Genomic DNA, 23,400 nt, shown 5'->3' with positions numbered 1-23,400 from the left:
TATGTATCAGTCAATAACTTTTCTAGGAGAAGAAAAGGGGTTTATCATGAAGCAATACCAAATCCCAACCTTCTTTAGACCATGGCAACAGCAGAAGCCCAGGCTTGGTTTGTCATTTTTTTTTTGCATTGGGAAATAACTCAATAATGGGATGTCAGGAATATTTCAAAGGTCAGCATTTAGGGAACTGGTGTCTTGGCTGTTCCTGGTGCAAAAATTCTCCTGGAATTGAGTAAAGGAAATTTGGCTACCAAGTATTTAAAATATATTTTCTATATATATATATATATACATATATATATATATATTTGCTGGCCCAGTGCTATTTCTGGCACGTATCTGTAATGAGGCATCATGCAAGCCCACTTGGTACAGAGGAATCATGAGAATCAACTGAGAATGAGTAATATCTTGAAAAATGTGTTTGTTCCCCATTTTTGACCATTTAATAGCATCAGGTGTGTTTTTAGTGAGCTCAGGGTGGCAGTAGGGGGTTACTTTAACAGCTTGTGAAAAGATGGTGTTCATCTGCAGCTGGAAACTTTTGCTTTCAGGGAGATAGGTGAATTTTGACAATGAAGGTTGGCGGCAGGGGGAGGATCAGACAGCAGATAGAAATTCAGTGTTCAGGGGGAGGAGAGTCGCTCCCGATTCACTTTACAGGCAAGCAGAGGGATGCTGTCACCCGCAGAGGGTGAACCTGTCCTCGCTCATGCTTCAGAGCAAGATGTATAGTTCTCTGGAGGTTCCTCTCCCTTCCTGTCAGCCGTATTTCTTCATTTTAACTTACATATACACATATAATGAATGCATATATCATAAACATCAGCATGCGTAACCCCTCTGTGAAGACAGTGGCATAAAAAACTTGCAGCCCCTTGCAGAGCATGACTAACGCACCATCATTGCGAACCCCCAGTTTAAAAAAACACCTTTTAGAAAGGTAATCTTCCACTAATACACTGAAATACCTTCCTGTGGCTGGAAAAACACAGTCAAGTGCCTTAAATAATTTTGCAACTTTGGGAAGAGAAAGGGAAATGCATGAAAACCTGGCTTTATGGTTTTCCACTTTGAATCCTCACTTATGAATCACATGCTGCAGGGGAGAAGCTGTTGAATTAGCTGGAAAAAATGATCCCTACTTTCCATTGGTTTGGAAACAACAGTTGTATCTTGCAAAGCTAATATTAATGTTATCCACAGAAAATGGTAACGTGGAGTCCAACAACATGTTTTTTTTCACATTCGGTGCTATTTCTAATACAGTTTTACAGCAGTTCTGCTAATCGCGCAGGTCAGGGATTATTTCCTCTTCACCTCCAGGATGGCAGACGACTGCTGGCGATACTCGGATTTTTTTAAACATTTTGAAGCATCAGCGGCCACTGTGAAAAGATGACTTCTCAACTCATTGTAATTATTTTAATTTGAAAGAGGAGATAATATATGGCTGGCAAAAAGCAGCCTATAAATCTTTCTGAGCTGCGACTCTTTTAGGTAGACACAAGCTCTTCGGGAAATACATTTCCAATTCAATGGCAATGTTTCAGTGGTAGCTGAAATATTTTTAATTTCATAAGGAAATTTAGGATACTTTGATCTCAGGTTGCTGCCAAAACCTAAAGTACTGCCCCTTCTGGAAATGAAAAGAGCATTTATTGACTTTATTGCCCAAAAATTCTCTGCTCCACATGATGCCCTGTGAGGGGGCTGCAATTACTCCTGCCCTTGTCGGCTCCCTGAAAATTCACTGATCGCCCAAGATGTGACCATTTGCTTGAGCTGGTCTGCAAGGTGTTGGTAGGATTGGGTGTTGCTCTGTGCATCCTCCCATTTCTCCTTTCGTCATCTGGATGACTATAGCAAAGAGCTCACTCACTTAAAATCATTTGGGGGGGGGCGGAAGATGTTAAAAAAATAAGGATTAATGCATAATATAGCAGCTTTTGAACTGTCCCTGTGCTTAGAAGAAGCGCCTCGCTGCCAATAAATCTTTGGGGCTGCGGGAAAGTGCTGACAGCTTTGCACCGTTATCCCAAGATTCATGGCTGGGGGCTCCCACACAAGGCACCCGTCCGGTACTTCCCGTGGGCGCCAGCCACTTCCCCGGATATTTACAGCGCCCAAGTGCATTTGTTTCCCTGAGATAAATATACCACTATCAGCAACAGCTGTCTCTCATTTTTATCCCTTTTTATATTTGGCTATAAGTCCTATTCTCCGAACAAATCAACGCCCTTAAAGCCTCAAAGAACGGTTTGATTTAGTGAGCAGGTTAGATGATATTCAGCAATTAAATTGGGCTCCGGACTGCCACCTTCTGGGAATATATTCAGCCAAAAAGCCTGCACCCTGTAATAAATTGCGGCCTGCTAAAGGTAGGCTTGCACCCAGCATGAACAACAGATGCCAAGCAGGGTTTTTCCCCCAAAATATCCATCTCTGGGTGTGTGTTCTATTTTTTTAGCCTCCCACCAAGATGTCTGGACTGGCAGAATGCTGAGCTCTTTGCTTTTCTCCCGGCTGCAGCTATTTCTGGTGAGGCCATTTCCCCCAGGGGCTTTTGCACTGCCTCTTGGGGATGGGGATGCTTGAGCCGCAAACCGAATTTTAACATCTGACCCCACAGATTCTAAGCTGCAAGGAACAGATAATTTTGCTAGAGGAAAAAAAGATAAAAAGCATCATTTCAGGACTTAGACTCAATGATCCTCATGTGTCTTCTCCACCTCAGGAGATTCTATGATTCTAGGGTTTTAATCCCATAAATACAATAGCCTTCTTCAAGATGTTTGTGTCATGCAAGGACCCCACTCTGCCTTCCCAATGCACAGCATTTTGGGTGTGCTCTCCTAATAAGCTATTCGTGGGGCACCATACTAGTGCGAAGTGTGTGATAAGTAATTACACGTTGCTTTTTTTTTTTAATTATTCATTCAAAACAATAAGGGTGGTTGACACTCGTGCCATGTAGACAGCACTCAGCTTTCCACATGGGCATGGCCACCTGTGCTCTTGGTGCCCTGTGGTTCCTATAAAGCCCAAAGCCTCATGAAGAAGACTAGAATATTGCAGATCTACCACTGAATGACTGTGGGGACTGATCTGAAGACTCCAAACCCACCTCTGCTCTTGTGCCCTGGGTGAGAACATTTCTTCCCACAGGTCAGCATTGCACTGGAGAAGCAACTCTATCGCTACTTACTGGTAGATCCCTTGGCAATATCAGAGGACTTTGCATGGGGCTCCTCTCCAGATGAGAAGCCAGCACAGCTCAATGACAGGCAGAGCGACCAGGCGAAGCCTTTGAGAGATATCATCTCTGACAAAAATGAGCTGTGCCTTGTTTTGCAGGGAGAAATGCACCTTTGGAAGCTCTGGGGAGATTTCGCCAGGTGGCTTTGTGAATTTGCTCAATACAGAGCTCAGAGCCTCAGAGAGGACCCAGGATGGTGGTGGGTTGCTTTTTTTTTTTTTTTAGTTTGGTTGGCTTGTTGTTTGCTTGCTTGTTTATTTATTTATTTATTTTAGCAAGTTTATTGGCTTGATTTTTGAAGCCACCCTCCATCTGCAAACAAATAATAAGAAAAGAGGCATTTCTGAGCAAAGACCTGCTTCTTTGGTTGCTCTTGGTCATCAGGTCTACCTTGGAGATCGTGTCCAGCCAAAAGGTCCTCTGCAAATTTGTCCCGTCCCAGTGTCTCTCTTCTTTGCCCGTTGCCATGGGGCCTGAAGATACCTCCAAAAAAACTCTGTTCCACCTCCCACCCCCCAAATAGGTATGCATTTGCAGAAAGAACAGCAACTTCAGGAGAGGTTGAGGGGAGCATATCTCAGCCTGCCCCTGGCTTCAGGAATGTCCATCTGGGGTGTGCAACCCTGTGCAATCAGGGTTCTCTCCCTAGCTCAAATCAAGCAAGGATTTGAATCTACTTTCCTCATTTCTGTGTGTTGAATTGCCATGGGGTCAGTCAACTCAACATAGGAGGCAACTGGGTTGGTCAACCCAACATCGGATACTCAACATAAGTTGAGTGTGCAATGGATTGAGCATACAGCATTACTCCATGGTGGCAAAGGCAAAGAGACATCATTTTTTAGGTTGTTCTTTTTTTTGGTATGTAGTTTCAGGAAAGAGAAGATTTTGCATTTTTGACTTCCCTTCCCGCTTCCCAAAAGGAGGAATAACTGGAAAAGGGAATGGAAATCTCCATATAGGCACATAGCTATAGGAGTAAGGGGTGGAAAGCAAAGCCCTGGATGCACCAGGGTTCACATGGGGGAAATCATAATGAGCTCCACCAATTGCAGCCATCATTTCCAAGAGCTCTGCTCTCACCTGGCCACTCCCCAGGGAAGGTCACCTCACCAATAGCCCTCTTCACTTTGCCCTGGAGGCATTTCTCATCCAAAATCACAGATCTCAATGAATCATCAAGTTAAGGGTCATCAAGGCATCTTGTGTTTCTTCCAGGGACTAGCTGGGGGAGCACTGTGTGCTCATGTGAGGGATGTTACCTCTCCTTTCTGTCTTTTTTTTTTTTCCCTTTTGGGAGGGTTTGGGGAACAGTTTTGCCCTTAATCCAGCAGCATTTCTCTTGCCCTCAGGTTCTCGATGTGACTCCCACCCAGGATGCACCATGTCTCCCCGGCACCGGCTCTGACGATGATGGCCACCCAGACGGTGCCCCCTCCTCCCTACCAAGACACCCCACAGGTGAGTGTCCCCCAGCACCTGCGCCCCCCAAAAAACTCTCTGTGACCCCCAGCCCAGCTCATCTTCCCATGCATCATTTACCCTGCCTTGCTAAATATGATCAGTATAAAATATTTCACCCCAAACTCTTCATTTTGGAGACTGGCAAAAATGAAACCCCTCTCACTGCATCCCAGGTTGCAGTATTAAAGGATCTGAGGACAACCTCCTTGTGTTTTTTGTTGTTGTTGTTTCCCCCATTTTTGGCTCATTTTGGGGTTGCAGGGTTTTCCTGGTGGCATACTTGGGGTATCTGTCTTGCCTCTGTTGATGCAATGAGTGCCCCCATCCAGTCCAGTCTCCCAGTGCAGCGTCGATATTTTGCAGTAAAGTGTCTTTTGAGGCAATTTGAATGGCATTTTGATTGATTTTACGGCACTTTTGGCAATCCGTCTCAGGGAAAAAAAGACTTCATCTACAATGTTGCTCCAAGGGGTCAAATAACCTCCTTTCCAAGCGTCATTACAGAGTTAGTTATTATAAGAACAGGAATTTGTTCCAAGAGAAACTCAGACGGAGCACCCCAATGTGCTGGATGTGGGGATTTGGGCTTTACTGAGGTCAGATTTTGGGGACGGTCCCACTCCTCACAGCCTACTTCAAACTTTTGGGGGGTAAATCCATATTTCTGATTTGGGGTGCAGTGACCATCTGCGGAGACTGAGCGTGAATGATCTGGGTGAAGCACTGAACTGGCACCATGTTTAAGGCAGTTTTTTAGGGCTTTTATGGGAAATCATTATTTTTTCCCCATTTTGAAAGGGGCATTTGCTGCAAAGCTTGGCCCTGCTGCGTTTCTCCACCATTTGTATCCTGGTGTTGCTGCAAAAACAGAAAATCCCCCCCAGGAAAAAAATAGAGACCATTCTCTGCAAGTAAAATAAATAAATTGCTGCCTTGCCGCGACTTTTACGCTCCCCCGAAGCCACCCGGGCCTCCTTTCTGCTTGTCTCCTTCGGTGGGAAAAGGTCACTTTTGCAAATGACGCCTCGGTGGGGCTTTTATGGCTCCTCCAACTTCTGTGTCATCATTTGCTCGCTCCACTGCTCCGCTCGGAGCTTCTTTTTTTTTTCTTTCCCACTTTCTCCTATTTTTTTAGTGCCTCTCTGTCGAAATGCAGTGCCTTTCTCGCTTACGCAGCAGGGAGCAGGGACACCGATTTAGTCCTAATGGGCAATTTAAGGGACTTTTAAAATAGCCCAGCTTTTCCATGGCATCCTACAGAGACATCCCCTATATCTTTCCCTGTCCCTTCTGCACCCCCATTTTCATTTAAAATGTTGCATTTGGGGGCCCTTGGTACCGTTGCCATCCAAACACCTTCTTTTTTATCCTATTGAGGGGGTTGCTCAAGCATTTTTTCTTCATTTTAGGGAATTTAGAGGAAATGCTGCTGTGAAGAGCACTTTGTGTTGTTTTTTGTTTGTTTGTTTTGTTTTGTTTTGTTTTGTTTTTCCTGTATGCTGTGTCTGCTGTGATCTCTTCACCTGAAAATGGAAGGATTTGGTATTTCTTGGTTTTGGAAAAGCAAATTGCATGTTTATTCCTCTTCCCAAAGATGGGGCAGAGATGGGGAGGTCAGTGGTAAATAAGAAAACAAGTTGAACCATCAATTACAAGAGCTACAACCAACATTGCAAAGCACCTCTCACCAAGGGGACCATCCTGGGGAGAAAAGTACTAAAAAATGGGTTTGGGGGAGCTTTGCATTAATATTGTTACTGCAGAGGCCGTGCAAGTAATCAACCTCACTGTCGGAAACGTGCAAAAATGAAGAAGTAATGGAAAAAGCTGCCTTTCAGAGGAAAAATATGCTGTAATAATCACCTGGTTCTGCTACCAGCATATAACACAGAGTGTAATTTATACCGTGATCACGCTCGCCAAGTGACTCTACCTGTTGGAAATAAGGAGTCTGCATAAAAATCCGTGTGTTTTCCATAATAAATTAAAAAGAAAAAACAACAGAAAGTCATCAGCCATTTCATTGTCAAAACTGGACAAATATAGCTAGCAAAAAGAGGTTGTTTTAAAAATACATTCTCATTTTCATCACAGAAACTGATGAAAGAAGGCTTGCCCTGAAAAAGTGTTTTGTGGATGGTGTCTGATATATCACAGACAAAAACAGAAGCTCTACTGTTGTTGCAGCTTAAAAATTGGGTGGAGATGTCAATTTTTCACTAGGATCAGTGACACACACACACACATTGGGTGGAGATGTCGATTTTCCCTAGGATCAGCCTCACACACGCACACACACACACACACACCGGTGTCCTTGGCACATTTTGGGCTCGGAACCAGCATTAATGGCATATGGATTTCACGCAATTACACTGAGAAATTTCACTGTGAAATGCTGATGAATAAGGTAAATAATGCTAATTTAGCAGGTTGCCTTGACCTGAAGACTTTCACCGTGGTTGCTTTCAGGACTTGACATACTATAGGACTACTTTGACGGTAGTTTTCAAAACTGTGAAGCAAAAGGGATTGCTGCAGTTACCTGTGAGACACCCTGGATCACTGACAGGGAGCCAGGCGAGCAGCCACTGGTTCTGGCAAAGCTTTTTCTTCCTAAAGAACCAAAAAAAGAGGAATATAACATAAATACAAATATAACTGGGAGGTGATGCAGCAAGTGATACTGCAGAAATCCCTGACGCTCCCTCAGCTCAGAATTCACCCCTGGCTTTAACCAGGAGTTTTACGAAAGCACAGGGATATTTTACATTTTTTTTCTCTCATGTGCATATTTTTGGCTGTTTTCTGGAAGGAAAAAAAAATTGCCCTGATGCAGCTTGTGTGGGAAACTTGAGCATTTACTGGGCAGGACATCTCAGAGGAGAGAATGCAGGCACGACATCCCTATCTGCATTTTTTCTGTTTCCTGCACTTCTACCTAAATCCAGACCCTTTTTCCCAGGTTTTCCTGCATTTTCTCCCCATTTTCCCGCCATGGAGACGCTCATGCTCCTGGGACGGAAACCGGCTGCATTTTTCTTCCCTTCTTATCCCTGTAAAGCCCCTTTCAGCCATATTTTTGGCTTCCTCCCTGCCCAGCACCCCCATCCGTCTGCAAACACTTGCATTGGAGCAACCTCTCCTACTTTTTTCCGCCGACTTGGCACGGCCGGGCTGTTCATCAGAGGTTGCATTAGGCGCGGGGATTATTTTCTTTAGTCCAAGGTGAGGTAATGGCTTCGAAACAGCCGCAGAGGAGGCTTTTTTGTGAGTAATAGCCCAATTAGTTGCAGACTCAGCTGCAAACAGCCAACTTGGCAGGATTTTGGGGCTCCAACTGCCGGTGAGGACACAAAATGGGCTTCTACGTCCCAGTAAATGAATGTTAAAGTAAAAAAGGGGAAAAGGAAAAAAAAAGCCATTTCCCCCCCAAAAATGTAAAGTAATTCTCAGTGGAGCTAGCAGGGAGGAAAAAAGGGAAAAATGAGAAAAGAGGAAGGGGAGGTATTTAATGGCACAGCCAGAGTGCCGTGCAAATGCAATACTTGCATTTTGGTTTTAGTTAGAAATTGGGAAAAAAAGAAGACAGAAACCCAAACTGATAGGGTGAACCCCACTTTTTTACCCAAAACTATGTATTCTCCCACGGGAGAGAAGTCTGAGGGAAATCAAGGCAGTCCAGCAGCTTACTTCTGTGTTGGGAGCATTCGAAATTCAATGGTGCTAGGCGACTTTACAGGAGGCAAACTTTGGAGTTATGAACAATAACAGTGATTAACAAGAGCCGTAGCAGCAGTGAAAGGTCAGGCAGGAGATATTAAAGTCAAACATTTTAGAACCAATGGGTGCCGCAGGTTCGGCCCAACGTGGGTTTATGCAGCTTTTAATCAAGGTGAGAAATCTGCTTTTCCATGCCAAGACCCTGACTATAAGGGTGAGTTTTGCTGGAGACAACTGTGGGCATCTGCACATATACACACAAGTCTTTATATACATATATAAAATATTTAGCAAGACACAGAGGCTTCTTTTTGCTACCCAGCTTGGGGGAGGATAGAAGATTTATGGAGGAAAACGGGCAAATGCTAATTTTTACAGAATTTCAGCATGAGAGCAGGTAAAGCATCCACTTTGTGCATTAATTTTACATTGGGATTTTGAGTTGAGAACTGCACAAGTTTGGAGAGTTGGGGGTGCTGATGCATTTGAACCCAAAGAGATTGAACTTCTCCCCCAGTTTTTTTTTTAAACCGAATCTTGTAAAGCAACATGTTGCATGGTGTATGTCAGACCCATCTGCAGTCTGGCAGGAAACCATGCAGATTTCTCTGATGCAATGTTAAGCTTAAGTGGAAATTACCCTTAAATGTGTGCACAAGCATGTGCAAATGAGGAAACACATCCTGTGCACATGGGCATGGATGTTTTGGGAGTGCTTTGGGGATGATGCTGGGAGGATGTGAAGTGATTTGCATGTGTGCCGGTGCAGACTCGTCTCACATATTAAACTCACATTTATTTAACTAAAATAATTGCACACTTTTTAAAAGCAAGTCATTAGTTAGCAGAGCCATTTATTACATAGCAGACATAATTTTAATGGTAGATTTTCAACCCTGGTGCATTGTGCGTCCCATCCCAGCAGCCTTCTGGGGCTGCATCGGCAATAAAGGCAGGTGATTTGAACCAAAAAAAAGTTGCTTTTCTGTCTGGCTGCTTGCTTTGCTAAAATGACTCATCCCTGGGCTCAGCACACCAGAGAGTTGGAAGAGGCTCCCATAATTTTTGAAGAAAGCAGACTGCCTGTGTGTCTAGAGAATCACACCTTCTTGCTTTGAGCAGCCTCTGTTCAGTCACGAGACAAATGTTGCAGCTGATTTAATCAGGGACTTCTGAGTGCTTCTGCGGAGAGGAGGTCAGAGCACTTGCATTTCCCCCTAACAAATTACCCCCGTGTCTGCTGTGCTCATGGTGCACTGAGGAAGACATCAAGCTTTCTCCCTTGCAGGTCTGACTGTATCTCCCCCATGAAGTGGAATAAGTGCTAATCCTGCTGCCAAACTCAGTGATGCTCAAGCTGGGCGACGTGAGCAGGAGAAGTGCAATAAACCCCATTTTTGTGTTTCTTTCCTCCTTCCCTCCTTCCCTCCTTCCTTCCTTCCTTCCCTCCCTCCTTCCTTCCCTCCCTCCTTCCTTCCTTCCCTCCTTCCTTCCTTCCTTCCCTCCTTCCTTCCTTCCTTCCCTCCTTCCCTCCTTCTTTCCTTCCTTCCCTTCCTTCCTTCCCAGATGACGGCCACAGCCCAGCAGCCCACCAAGGCACAGCCTGTGCACCTCACCACCACACCAGCGGCCGCCAACGCACCCGTGCCCACTGCAGCTGGTGACCCCCAGGCGCAGCTGGAGGCCGACAAGCGAGCCGTCTACAGGTGATGCAAGCCGACATCAGTGTGCATTAATTAATTAGTGCATCACTGAATGCATGATTTCATTAATGCATTCCTTAGTCTCGTGAATGCCTTGAGTCAGTAATGCATTGATTTAATGCATTGGGTAATGCAGCAACTCACTGATGCATTAATTATTATAATGCATTACTAACCTGCTAATATTCAAACACGTTAATTAATGCACAGGAATGGGTTCATTAGCAATTAGCTCCTTTTTAGCAATAATAGCTATCAATAATATTGCATAGTGGTGGAGCTTCTTTGTGGAACTAGTTTTGCAGCACCATAGGATCCCCTGTGTTCAGCAGCACCTGTCCCCCCTGAGAAATATTCACCTCCAGAAAACCCAAATCGGGTGTTTTTTTGCAAAGCTCTGCGATTTGAGGCAGAAAAAGCACTCAGGAGGAGATAAGACGGACATTAACCTGAAACATGCAGTTTGTGCATCCATACAGTGCTCAGGCAACTATGCCTTGGCCCCTCCAGTCTGCTTTTTTGTCACTGTGGGGATAATAATATATCATACTATAATGTATACAGCAATGTATGATAATTGTACTAAGTAATATAATTATGCAAATAATATAATAAGTAATGTAATTATATATGATATGTAATTAATTACAATATTATAACGTATACAGTACTTATATAACAGTAATGTATAATCTTATAATATAATAAGGCTTATATAAGGCTTAAGGTTAAGAGTAACCCCCAGTTAACCCCCAGGGCTATGGTTCATGGATGCGTGGAGCCATATGGGCCCTGTGGGGGGTTCTGGGGACTCCTGAGCCAAAACCTGCAGATTGGAAGTTAAGAAATTAAAATATTTCACCTCCAAATATTCACATATAGTGAGTCCAAACGGCCCTGAAAGGGAAAGGGATCAGTGAAGAAAAGAACACCTTTTTTCTTTTGCAGCTCTGCAATGACTTTCTGCTGGGTTAAAGGAAGGATTTCCACGGCATTCATGGGTGTGGTTTTATTGCAAAACTGAAAAATATTTTGGAGGTTTAACAGCCTTAATTTGATGGGTCAAAAATGCCATACATGCCATTTTGGGTGTATTTCCTACATGGGAAAGTGGTGACAAAATTGCAGGCGGCATCTTGGCTGGTCCTATGTGTAGACTCAGCCATCCAAACCCAGGTGCTCATTTTTTGGTACCAGCCACAATTAGCCCCAGAAGTATGTTTTTTTGTATAAAAGAACACTGAATGAACCGGTTTTGCTGCATACATGGCCTGTGGGGTTTCAGCCCTGTGCAAAATCTGAATATTAACCTATACAGTTTTCATGTAGAGTATGTATATGTAATTAGATATCAAATAGGTGTTTTAGCAGCTGGCTACATGCCACGCTCCCAGTACTGCATCCTCTACCGTAAGCAATGGATTTTTGTTAATTTTCAGTAATTACACAAAGGCAGAAGGCAACGGCTGTACACATTGGTCAATCAACCTAAAGGGAAATCGCCAGGAAAATGCAACGGGAAATATAAAAGGCGATGGATGAGTGGCCGCTAAGTCACCACCAGGTTTTATGCTCTAGAAGGAGTCTTATCACCCATTAAAAAAAAAAAGGAAAGAAAAAAAAAAAGAAAAGAAAAAAAAAAGAGAAAAGAAAAAGGAAAACTAATCCACCCCCTCCCTGCTTTGTGTGGTGACAGCCGAGCATCTTTGTGGGGACTGGTCCCCAGCAGCATCACTTCAGGTTTTTGACAAACAAAAGATGATGCCCCAAAGAAACGGGCACTGAAAACTGCCCTTGTGAGCTCTGTGCGCTGGATTTCCAAGCAGGACAAGTCCATGCTTCTTTGCAGCCTGTTTCTTTTTTTTGGAGAAAAAGAAAATGAATTTTGGCGCTGGGGGAAAGAATACGTGTGCATGTTGTGCTGTGCTGCCCTCCCTGTGCCTGCGTTGCAGCCCTGCTGCCAGCTCGCAGGCAGCACCCTGCTGAATGTGCGAAATTAGGCCATTAGAGGAATTCATTTCTCTTTATTAGCCCGTGTCAAATCCTTTTTATTAGTGGCTGCGAACGACCTCTCTCCTGCAGGAAAATGTCAGGCCGGTTCAACCCTTTTATTTGCTCGGTGCCACTGCGGAACAAGCTCTTCTACTTTTATTCCCTCTCGGCTTGGGGTGGGCACAAATGGGGTGGGAAGGCAGGCAGCTGAGCTGAGTACAGACCTCATTTGGGGCCAGATCCAGAGGATTGCCCCTCAAAAAAACGGATTTTTGCAAAAGCAGATTCTGCCAAAGCAGGTGTTTCTACCCCCAAACTCTTCCCAGTTCCACAGGGCTGAATCTCTGCCTCCATAACATCTGTGGTGTGGAGAATACCCCTGTTTCCCCATACATCCTGGATATCCATCCCATATTTCACAGTGAGGGTGGGATCCAGATGTAAAATGCCAAAGCCTCACAGTGCCCATACCATTCCCCTACATTTGGCAGCCACAGGAAGGCTAGAAATGCAGAAAAGTGCATTTTTTTTTCATGCAAAAGGAAAAAGAATTTGCAACAATTTAGCACCCAGCTCATGGCAGAAATCCAAATTTCACTGCTCCTCAACACTGTTCAAAAAGGGGCCTTCGTGCTCTCCCTTAACCTGCCCCTGGGGGTTTTGCATTTCCACCTTTGTTTTATTTTATTATTTTATTTTATTTTATTTTATTTTATTTTATTTTATTTTATTTTATATTTTATTTTATATTTTATTTTATTTTGTTTTATTTTGTTTTGTTTTGTTTTATTTTGTTTTATTTTGTTTTATTTTATTTTATTTTGTATTTTATTATTTTATTTTGTATTTATTTTATTTATTTATTTATTTATTTATTTATTTTCCAGATAAAATCAAACCATCATACCCTCAGCCACATTGCCTCCCCATCTTGCCAGCACTGCAAGAAATTTGTGAAGGTCAATCATTAATACAGAAGAGTACAGGGATGCTGGTGATGGCTTTAATCCCTCTTGGTACCTGCAGATCCTCAAAGCAAAGGGGCTACAAAATGCAACTCCCCCACCAAAAAAAAAAAACAACACAATAATTTCACTCACTAGCGCAGGGTGGGTTCATGCCTTTGCTTCCTCATTGGTTTTTGAAATGGCATCTGCTGCGAGCCATGGGTTCATAAGGCCAATAATTCATACCACGGCTTGGAATTTGCTGTTCATATCCCTCAGCTAAGCCCCAGCGGGGTGGCTGAAATTATGGAATTATTCCCCCCCCAGACCCTCCCCATCCTCTCCAGCCTTGGCAAATCTTGCATTAAACCGGGATCAGGCCAGATTAGACCATAATATGCTGCAGTATTAGCAGTTGCAAATGAAGACTTAGCCGAGGGGTTTAACCCCTTCGCCTGACTCTGGTTTGGAAGAGACCTGCAGGAAGCCCGGAATTGAGCGGTAATCATCTCTCCTTTGGGCCAAAATTGCTTTTTTCCCCAGCGCTTTGTAGAGCTGTATGTATTAGAGGCACCCCCAGAGTACTTTTCTGAAGGAGGTGAGACCAGGAGGCAAACCCTGCTGCACTGGGATAACTGGGGTGCCCTTGCTGCGCACAGGAGGAACAACCCCTGCAGCAGCCTTTTGCCTTTCTCTCCTGAAAGTTGCTTCAAATACTTCCATAGTTTTAAAATTGCACCACTGGAGGGGCTCCCTGAGAGCGGCACTAACTCCTGGTCTTCATCACCTGCTTTGCCACGTGTTTTGGTGTAGCACATATATTTGCATTTTATATTGCATCGATTTAGTGTCATTGTTAGAGCTAATTGTGGATTCACAAACAGGAAGGCAAGCCTGTTTTTGAAGGGGGTCTTGTGTTGAGAAGGAAGAGGGACTTGGCCCAACTCCTCCTTTGTGTGCGGACACGAATGTGCTTGAAGAAGGAGAAGAGAGCCCTCTCAATGGGGTAGCAACCCATGCAGCAGAAGCGAACGGTATCTGTGGCATAAACGGACGTCATGGGTGTGTAGAAATGCCAGCCCTTCCCTGCCCATCATCTCCAACTGACCCATATTTTTGGGTGCCTGTTGGCCTGGATCCCAGTGCAGATGTCAATTCCTGAAGCACGAAGACATGGGGAAGGCAGGCAGTGCCAAGACAACTGCCCCAAAGCCAAAGCTTTTTGCCCATTGCAAAACGATTCTGAAACAAACGACTCTGGTGCAATGCTGTGAAGCACCAAGATGTCAGGAGAAGCCATACCTAGAGGAGAAGATGGTGCATTTTGCAATTTTTAATTTTTATTTTTATTCTTGTAAAGGGTCTAGAGGGACCACAGTCAGTGTTGGCTTGGGAGGGAGGTTTGCAATACCAGGCTCTTACAGGCTGGGAGGGAACAGATAGGTGGTGTGGGGTAAAAGCAGATGGGGGACCTAAAAGAAGTTGACATTATGGGGGGATCTTCTCTGTCCTTCACAGGCACCCGTTGTTCCCGCTGCTAACGCTGCTCTTTGAGAAGTGTGAGCAGGCGACACAGGGCTCTGAGTGCATCACCTCGGCCAGCTTTGACGTTGACATCGAGAACTTTGTCCACCAGCAGGAGCAGGAGCACAAGCCCTTCTTCAGTGATGACCCCGAGCTGGACAACTTGGTAGAGGGGGCTGGGGCTTGGTTTATGGCCTGGGGGGCTGAGGAGGGGGTAGGGGTGAGGAACGTGTCACTGGGGCCTAACAACTTGGGGATCCGATTGTAGCAGTGGCCACCTTGGCAATGTTCTCCATAGACCCTGAGAGATTTTCCTCCAAGACCTTCTCTGAGACTTTCTCTATAAAATCCTCTGCAAGAACAAACTCCAGCCCAATTTTTGACTAGTTTTCTTGCACAGATACCACAGAAGCAACGCATCTGGAAACAGCCAAGCTTGATGGCTGGTTTGTGCCCCTAAACCAGCGGTCTTTGCAGGAATCACTCTTTTTGGTGTAGCGTGTGATACCATCTACCTTCTTGTCTGTCACCACCTCAGCTCACTCATGAGCAGCTCTTGTTCAACAAGCGGGGCAAAATAAGAGTTTTTTTCCAGAAAAGGAGATGCACATCAAAGGTTTGGGCCACTTTGGGCTGTTTTTGGTACTTTCCCCACAGTAGCAATCTACATTTCCTACCAGAAACATTTCCTGAGAAGACTGTGCTTGGGATGGAGCTTTTCTCTTGCAGGGACTTAGGGTACATCCCCAAATCCTATTACTTTCTCCGGGAAGCCTCCATACATGGTCTCCATGGCAGGCGTGTGGGTGGGCATGATCACAGCACTGTCCTATCACTCTCACCCAGTGCTCCGCAAACAGGTTTTATGGTCAAAAAGAAATTTCACCCACCTGAGATGATGCAAAGAGCAAAACTCCTTCTCTGGGGGATGGCATGGCCCCTGGGACCATTGCAGAGGGATTTCCACCAGAAAAGAAGCAAAATCATGCAATTCACAAGCAGTTTGTCTGATGACCTGGCACAAGGGAAAGAAGAACAAGCAATGCACATCCAAAACAAGTGCTTTCCTAAAATAAAGTATTTTCAAAAAGGATTAAAATACTGCGTCTTTTGGGCCAAATTTCAGCTCATGGAGGAGAGCTTTGTGAGATCCCTAACTCCAGACTGGCTTAGCCCCTCCAAAAATTATGGGATGTGCAAAGTTCTGTTTGCAGATTACTGAGCTCATTTTGTCATGTCTTACAGACAAGAAAAGAAACTGCTCTGGGACAAGTGACAAAAAAAAGCAACATTTTGGATTGTTCTGATGTAGATCCTGGGGATGAACATGCATCAAATGTTGAGGTGCACCAAAAAAGAAAATCAAATTAAATTAGATAAAAATGGGTGCAATGATCTAGCAAAAGGAGAGTGACAGAGTTGGAGCCAGCTGGAGCTAAACAAAATTAAAATTTATGAGGGAGGAAAACCTATTCCCACATGTATCAGGCTGAAACATCTCTAGCAAACGGTCAGTGTGGGAGATGAGTCCACAGAGATGGCTTCTTTTAATAAAAAAAACAACACACAAGTGATGGGTTTGGGGTCATAAATGTTTCATTTGGGAGCAGCTCTTGCTGCTGTGGTGCAATTTGCCTGTGGCAATTCTGCACCAATCCCATGTATGTCTTGCAGCACTGGATATGTCTATATTCATGTGCACATATATGTGCATATATGTACATGTGCATATATGTACATTTGCCTTGTTTCTAGGACATGTATATAAATTATATATATATATATTCTGACCCAGTCCCCACACTTTTCCAAAGCCATCCAAATCCCTAAGTGCACGTGGCCTCCAGCAAGGCAGAGGTGGATGGGGATGCTGAGGAATGACCACTTCTGTTGGTGGGAAGCACCGATTGGAGGGGATTTCAGATGAAAACGTCTTGCAGTGCTCAAAACTCAACATTTCCACCTGTTCCTGAGGCAACACTCTTGCTGGGCTTTTTCCCATCCAAAATCTGTTTGCATCGTCATTTTTTTTTGTATTTTTTTTAACGCCACTGATTCCCTGGAAATCAGTGGTGGCAAAGTGGGGATGAAAAGGCCAGCGGCATTAGCTATCATTAGAATAAGAGTCATGTATTTCTCGCTGCCGAGATGCACATAATTAGAAATTAGAAAAAGGTCAGATCTCACCATTATCAACTCAATCAGCTGCCGAGTGCCACACAGTCAATTAATTCAGCATCTGTATTTTTTACAACCCCGCGCACGTACGCCGTCGGACTGTAACTCTTTATCCGGACAGATATACGGCGCAGCAGAGCAGGGACATAAAATGAGACCCTAAGCAAATGAGCTGAGATAATTGAGAGATTTATTTTTTATACATATATGTGTCAGGTCTTCTTGCCTGTGCCCTTGAATATTGACTTTCATGGCCATGAGCCCCGGGAGGATGCAGAGAGCTGGGGCGCGACGCCTCCACCTTGCACTTAACCTGTGCCAAGTACAGAGGAGGGCAAAAACACAGAAAAAGCATAAAAAAAGGGAAAATTTCTGGCCACACCAGAAGTTTGTTTGCAAACCAAAAATTGGCTTTCTCCATCATGGAGCTGCTACCTGAGTTTGGCCCTGGATTTTTCGGGATGTTTCCCAACCTCAGCAACTCACAGTTTGTAAAGATGACCACTAAAATTTGCAAGTTAAAAACACCCTTTGAAATGCAAAGACTCTTTGTTACATAAAACTGGATTTATTGCCCCGGAGTGAATAGCTGAAATTTTATATATTATGCAAGATTTCAAACAGCGGCTGTAAAACTTAAGGTTTCAGCTTGGCAAGAGGAATGTTTCATGTGTAAATTTTTTAACGTTTATGGGGTACGTTTTAATGAGGCCCAGGCTTTGCACCAGCAACAGCTTACGGCAGTGCTGCAGCCCCATAATCTTGTTAGAAAAAGTGGCCTCTGGAGAATAACCAAACATGTTCCTACATCCAGGGCTTTGCATCAGACTTTTTTTTGGGCATCGGGAGAAATTCTCTTGAAGGCAATGGTAATTTTTGTGAATTTTCACCTCTTGGGATCGCAGAGATAGCAGGGGTGTGGAGGGAAAAGAAATGCAGCAGTGAAGAGGGATGGGCTCTGGGATGGACTTCGGGTGAAAATATTGATCTTTTTGGCTTTTTTTTGGTTTGTTGAGAAAGGAGATGCTTTAAACTCTGCCATTGTGCCCGTGCGCAGATGGTGAAGGCAATCCAGGTGCTGCGCATCCACCTTCTGGAGCTGGAGAAGGTCAACGAGTTGTGCAAGGACTTTTGCAACCGCTACATCACCTGCCTCAAAACCAAGATGCACAGTGACAACCTACTCAGGAACGACCTGGGGGGGCCCTACTCCCCCAACCCCTCCTCCATCAGCCTCCACCCTCAGGTAACGCCTTAAAATCGCCTGCAATCGCCATCGTTGCACGTTGGCCAACATGCGAGTCACATGAGGTTTGGGGATTGCTCTGCAGCTCCCGTGGGCTCCAGGAAGTTTGTTAAAATCCATCCCAACCTGAGGAAAATCATTTTTAAAAAAGGTATCTTGCTCATATCATGCAAAAATTGTGAAGATTTTTTTTTACTTTTTTTCTTATATAGTTTTGTGGTGGATTTTTTCTCATGGCCTTTTTGTGTGCATGTATGTGTGTGTGTGTTTGGATTTGGCTGCAGCCCCAATGCTTGCAGCTCCTGTTGCAATGCGAGGACTTCTGCTTAAACTCCTATTGCCGCAGCAACAACATGCACAGGGAGGGAATGCAGAAGCCGTGCAAACGCATGGGCAAATGGACAAGAAATTTGCATTCGTGCTTTGCAAGTGTTTCATGAAAAATACAATTGTTGGTGGGAGGGACAGAAACACCTCAGTTTCTCTGCCACTTCCTCACTCCGCATCGTCATCTTCATTTCAAGGTAGCTCAACAGATTTTGGGTCTCGAGTGACCCTTTTTTTGCTTTGCTGCTCCAGCACTCCCTGCAGTCCACGCTCAGCATGATCAAGGTTACACCCTGGTATTTTTTTTGTATAATTTGAGTTTTAGCCTGGAGGAGAAAACAGCTGGTGCCTCAAGCACAGTGGGAAAGTACAAGGAGATGCACAAGAACTGCAGAAATATCAACTGAAATAGCCAAACTGAAAAAAAGCCACCACCTTGGTGGCTTTAGGGACAACACAGGGGATTTTACCTTAATATTTGGAAGAAAAATCGCTCATTGCTTGGGTATTTATCTCTTTCCAATACTGATTTTTTTTTTGGTGGGAAAATGACACTTGGGGTTGCACAATCCCCCCAGAAATAACGGTAGCCAACTCAAAATTAGCCAGAAGGTTGCCAGGCACCTCTTGGCACTATTCCCCCAAGGGAGGCAGATGCCAGAGGCTTTTTATGGATTTTCAAGGCACTTTGAAGGTGGTGGAAAGGAAAAAAAATAGTAATTTTTAGCTGCTTAGCTCCAAGTACTGCACAGATCAAAACTCCTGGTGTGACACTCGGGGCCACTTTGTTTCCCCAGCACAGGGAAGGAAAACATGGAAAAGTTTTATTTCTTATTTGGGTTTCCTGAGAGCACCAAACCACTTAATCATTGATCTAAAAAAACAGCTTCTCTCTATTTTCTAATAATCTCTAGAAATGGACTTATTATCCCTTCACTGCTTTATGGTAGCATTCCTTATGATCAAAATTAGCAAGACACTTGCATAAAAGAGAACAATAATTGCTCAACGAGCATCTCGTTTGTAATTTATTAGTTTCTATTATTGTGCATTGCCATGGCAACAGCTCGCATCCCGGGTGATGAGAGAGATGTTAGATATGAGCCGACGAAGCTCCCAGTCCCAGCAAATGGAGATGCACGTTTTTTATCAGTAATTTTCATGAAAATAATAAGTGAGGGAGTTAATGAGATGGAAAGCCGTCCTGTGGCTATTGTGAATTTTTTTTCCTCTCTTTCTTTTTTTTTTTTAAAGTGTTGATCTAATTAGAATGCATCGGTCAGGAAAAGTAATGAGGATTTAGTGCCTCACAAAGAGGTGGGGATCATATCAGAAAATTAGCACAAGTCTGGAAAATAATCAGGCCCATGTAGAGGTGCTGCGCATCTCGGATTTCTGCAGTGCTGGAGCTACCCCCATTTCCCTTCCAGGCAGGACAGGAAAGTTGAGAAAACTCAAGTGAGGCTTTGGAGGCAGTTGCTAAATAAATGGGAACTCACTCAGGAAAAAAAAACAACTGGAGGGAAAACGCTGCAGGATTGTCAGACTGGCTCAAGGATGAAAGGATTTTCAGTGGGCAACAGCAGCTGAAATATTCATGGTGACAGCCCAGAAGGAGCCACCATCTCATCTGGTCACTGGATGAGGATGACATTCCAGTGTCGACATAAAGGCAATTTTTTTTCTGATTACCCAACTCAGCAACGTCAAGTGCCTGAGTGCTTCAGCTCATTGAGTGTACTTGAATTGAGCATTTTTAAAGCTTAGAAAAACAACAGTGGACACACTTTGACTTGTTAGTGTTAGGTCAGAGGTTGGACTAGGTGATCTTGAGATCTCTTTCAACCTGGATGATTCTGTGACTTTTTGTCCATCAGCTAGGTCTTAAGAGCTGGGGATGCTCTTGAGAACTGAAGAACTGTGGGATCTGTATTTAAAAGATGGCAAGTGGGATGATTTTGCTAATTATTGTTCTATTAATCTCACACCAAAGGTAGGTAAACACCTAAGCAGCTACTAATTTAGGATTTTTTTTTAATCCAAATAATGGAAATGTGATTAATTGATGAGGTTTCTCAGAAAATAGGTTTTCTCAGAGCATGGGAGGGACATCAGTCATTTTGTGAGGAGATACACCAGGTGAGTCGTGAAAGCTTGTGCAAAGTTTTTGAGCACATGACAGTCTGCTTAAAAAATGATGCATATGCCATAACAAGGATGTCAACTGAAACTGAGAAAACGGCAGACAGGAACCGTCAAAATGCCACTGTGGAAAACTCGCCGTTGGATTTTCCTGTTGTCTCTGAAAAAGAGAGCTCATGGCTTGGCTTTATGTGGGCTTTCTAATATGAAAAATTCAAGAATTGCTGGAAATGCAAAAATGCCAGAAGATGATGAGAAGATGAGAGAAAACCTGGACAGGTGCGTGATTTGTAAATTGTGCAAACAGAGGTGTTTCCTCTGTTGCTGAAATCTTCTCATGTCAGTTTGTAGGTGACTCTTGGCATTGACCAACTTCAGGTGAAAAGTTTTTTTCCTGTGCAGTGAGCCTTCCCCAAACCTTTGGTAACTTAATGATATTTTTTACCCCCATTTACTCCATTGCTTTCTCATTTGCTTGCAAGAAAAAATACACTGCAAAACCAATCACATTGGGAACCAAAGCACCACCAAAGAGGTTTAATTTCGATTACATCTTCTGGTTTTCAGTCCCTGTTTTAAGTGAGAATTGCAGCAGATTAGCAGCGTTTGTATGGGCATTGCCAGGATGGCATTTCTTCTTGTCTTCCTCCTCAACTTTGCTGATGATTGGAGACTGGTGGTTGGATTGCCCTGACTCACTGAAGTTTTTTCTGTATAGGCCTTATTTTTATCCAAGTTTTGCCAGGTGGACATGCCTTGATTTCACATTTATTTAAAACCAACATATTTTTATCCCCCTCCATCCACCCATTCGTCCTTGATAAAGCCCTATATTTCCTGTGTTTGAGTTTGACCAACTCTCCCTTGGAGACTTGTAGTGTCTTTTTTCTCCAACTAATCAGGTTTTCCCCAGTTCAACTCAAGAACAAATAAATTTCACAAATTTAGGAGGGGAAAAAAAACTTTTATGCATGTGTGCCACCCAAAATAAATTGCCATATCATGAAGCACAAGCATTAGGACAGCCGTGCAAGTACACTTACTCTTGGGCACTTGGCCTTTGACACTTGCCTTGTTGTGAGAAAGAGGTTTTTTTTGTTGTTCAATGCAATATGTACCAGGTCTGTTTCCTCGTTAAAGTACTTTTAATTTGGAGAAAGCATGTTTTGCTGTAGAGTTATAGAAGGTTGGTGTCAAGATGTATCTGCAGAGACACCTAGTGATGCATTGTTTTACACTCAAGTGCGAAAATTGCCAGAAACATTCCAACTTCTCTAAGTCCTGAAATATAAAACATTTTCAAGTACAACAAAATATGAGCATAATGTAATTTGGCTGAACAATTGCAATCCAATGCAATTAGTATGTGAAATAGATATTTAAAATTTTCTTGGAGATATCTATATTTATTTTAAGGCAGAGCCTCCACTTCCATTGGGTACCCTTGGTTTTACAGTGCTGATGTAGAAACACCATGAAATTCTCTCATTATTTTTCTAATAATTCCTAGTATTCATTTCTGGACACAACTGAGCTAGTATTTCGGGACAACTCTCCTTTACACCACCAAAATATCTTTCCAGGGAGGGAAAAATGCAATTTTTGTCATCATAAATGCTGCTGAAAATGGCTAGACCATTATGTCTGGAGTGGTAGTTTCTCGTTCCACTTTCAGCTATCCTGAATTATTTCTTCCCAATGCAATTCCAGGAGAGGAGCTCTGGATGTCCCCAGGCTGATCCAAGTCTCCAGTCACCCCTTGCTGTATCTGACCGCTTCTCGAGGCGCTCCAAGGAGCCCATTTTGTTTTATATGACTACTTCCATCATGTTCGGTTAGACGGCTACTTACTGAAAGCCTCATCACAGTGCATCAAACTGACTGGTTTTCGCTTTCTGTATGTTAGGCAGCCCTTCTTTTTCCAAATTCCTCTGGAACTGGGGAAAGGATATAAAAAAATCACAAGTATTTTATGGTCCTATTTGCAGTCTTTTTATTAGTTTAGCTAGTAGTTACAAGGAATGTCTGGGATTCAAAGCAAAAATTCATTGTCCCGCAGCTGTTGCAGCACAGTTTCCAGGTAAATAGTGTTCAAATTGTCAATGCAGAGGATAAAAACAACACACTATGGAGACAGTGTTTATATTGTTTTGGGCTTGCAGAGGACAGTAAGTTTGATGGCAAAATTGGAGGGAAAATTGGAGCAGGGGATTTTAACAGCAAAAGTATGCAGGAGAATCAGAGTTTATTCAGAAAATTTTCATGGGGAAAAAAAGAGCAAAACAAGATGAAATGTGCCCCATGCTGATGAAAAGCACTATCTATGTACTGGCAGAGAGGGTGACTTGTGGGATTATTCAGCATAAATAAATATTTAAGCAGGGAAAACCTTTTTAATTGCATGATGACCTGTCATGCCAAAAAGTGGTCTCCTTTGCAACAATTATTTTGGGGCACTGCAGTAGCATGATAGCTGAAAACAGGAAAAGAAGGAAGAAAAACACCGTGTTGGTGATGTCATCATGATGTCATCAGTGATAACTTGGGGAAAAAGTGAAAAAGAACCGTGCAAAAAAATTAATTGATCTGTGTGTTCAAATTATCATCTCCATCATTTTATTGCTAGAAAGAGAGGGTCTATGGCTTTTTCTGATCCCACCATATTTGCGTTGTCAGTGTTCTTGCACATCAATAATCCGGAGAAATCCTCTTTTCTTAGACCAAGAAATAGGTTTCTTGAAGAAAAGCATCAAAATGGGGGGAAGTTTAAATAAGAAGATAGAAAATCCCTTCCGTTGGTATTTTGTTCAACAGTTGAGAAACAGTAGGACAACAGAGAAGTGAGACAGAATAGGAAAATGGGTCAAAAAGGGGGGAGAAAAGATCCTACTTTTC

At 43.5% G+C, this 23,400-nt stretch overlaps 1 protein-coding gene across 4 annotated transcripts in view; it reads left to right on the top strand.

The window, feature by feature from the left end:
- Nucleotides 1–23,400, top strand: part of PKNOX2 (PBX/knotted 1 homeobox 2) — an 88,003-nt gene that overhangs the window by 55,377 nt on the left and 9,226 nt on the right. For 3 of the 4 annotated variants that reach the window (XM_040534214.1, XM_040534215.1, XM_040534213.1), the window contains 4 exons: nt 4,612–4,720; nt 10,013–10,152; nt 14,607–14,778; nt 17,848–18,036. In XM_040534214.1, the coding sequence (XP_040390148.1) occupies nt 4,637–4,720; nt 10,013–10,152; nt 14,607–14,778; nt 17,848–18,036 (585 nt within the window). In that variant the 5' untranslated portion in view covers nt 4,612–4,636. Of the gene's footprint in view, nt 1–3,357; nt 3,459–4,611; nt 4,721–10,012; nt 10,153–14,606; nt 14,779–17,847; nt 18,037–23,400 lie in introns of all 4 variants that reach the window. The other variant, XM_040534217.1, reaches the window with a different exon arrangement.

The sequence above is a fragment of the Cygnus olor genome, chromosome 22 (assembly GCF_009769625.2).
Source record: "Cygnus olor isolate bCygOlo1 chromosome 22, bCygOlo1.pri.v2, whole genome shotgun sequence".
NCBI lineage: Eukaryota > Metazoa > Chordata > Aves > Anseriformes > Anatidae > Cygnus > Cygnus olor.
The sequence above is the reverse complement of the archived record's forward strand: the minus strand, read 5'-3'. Positions and strand labels throughout refer to the sequence as shown.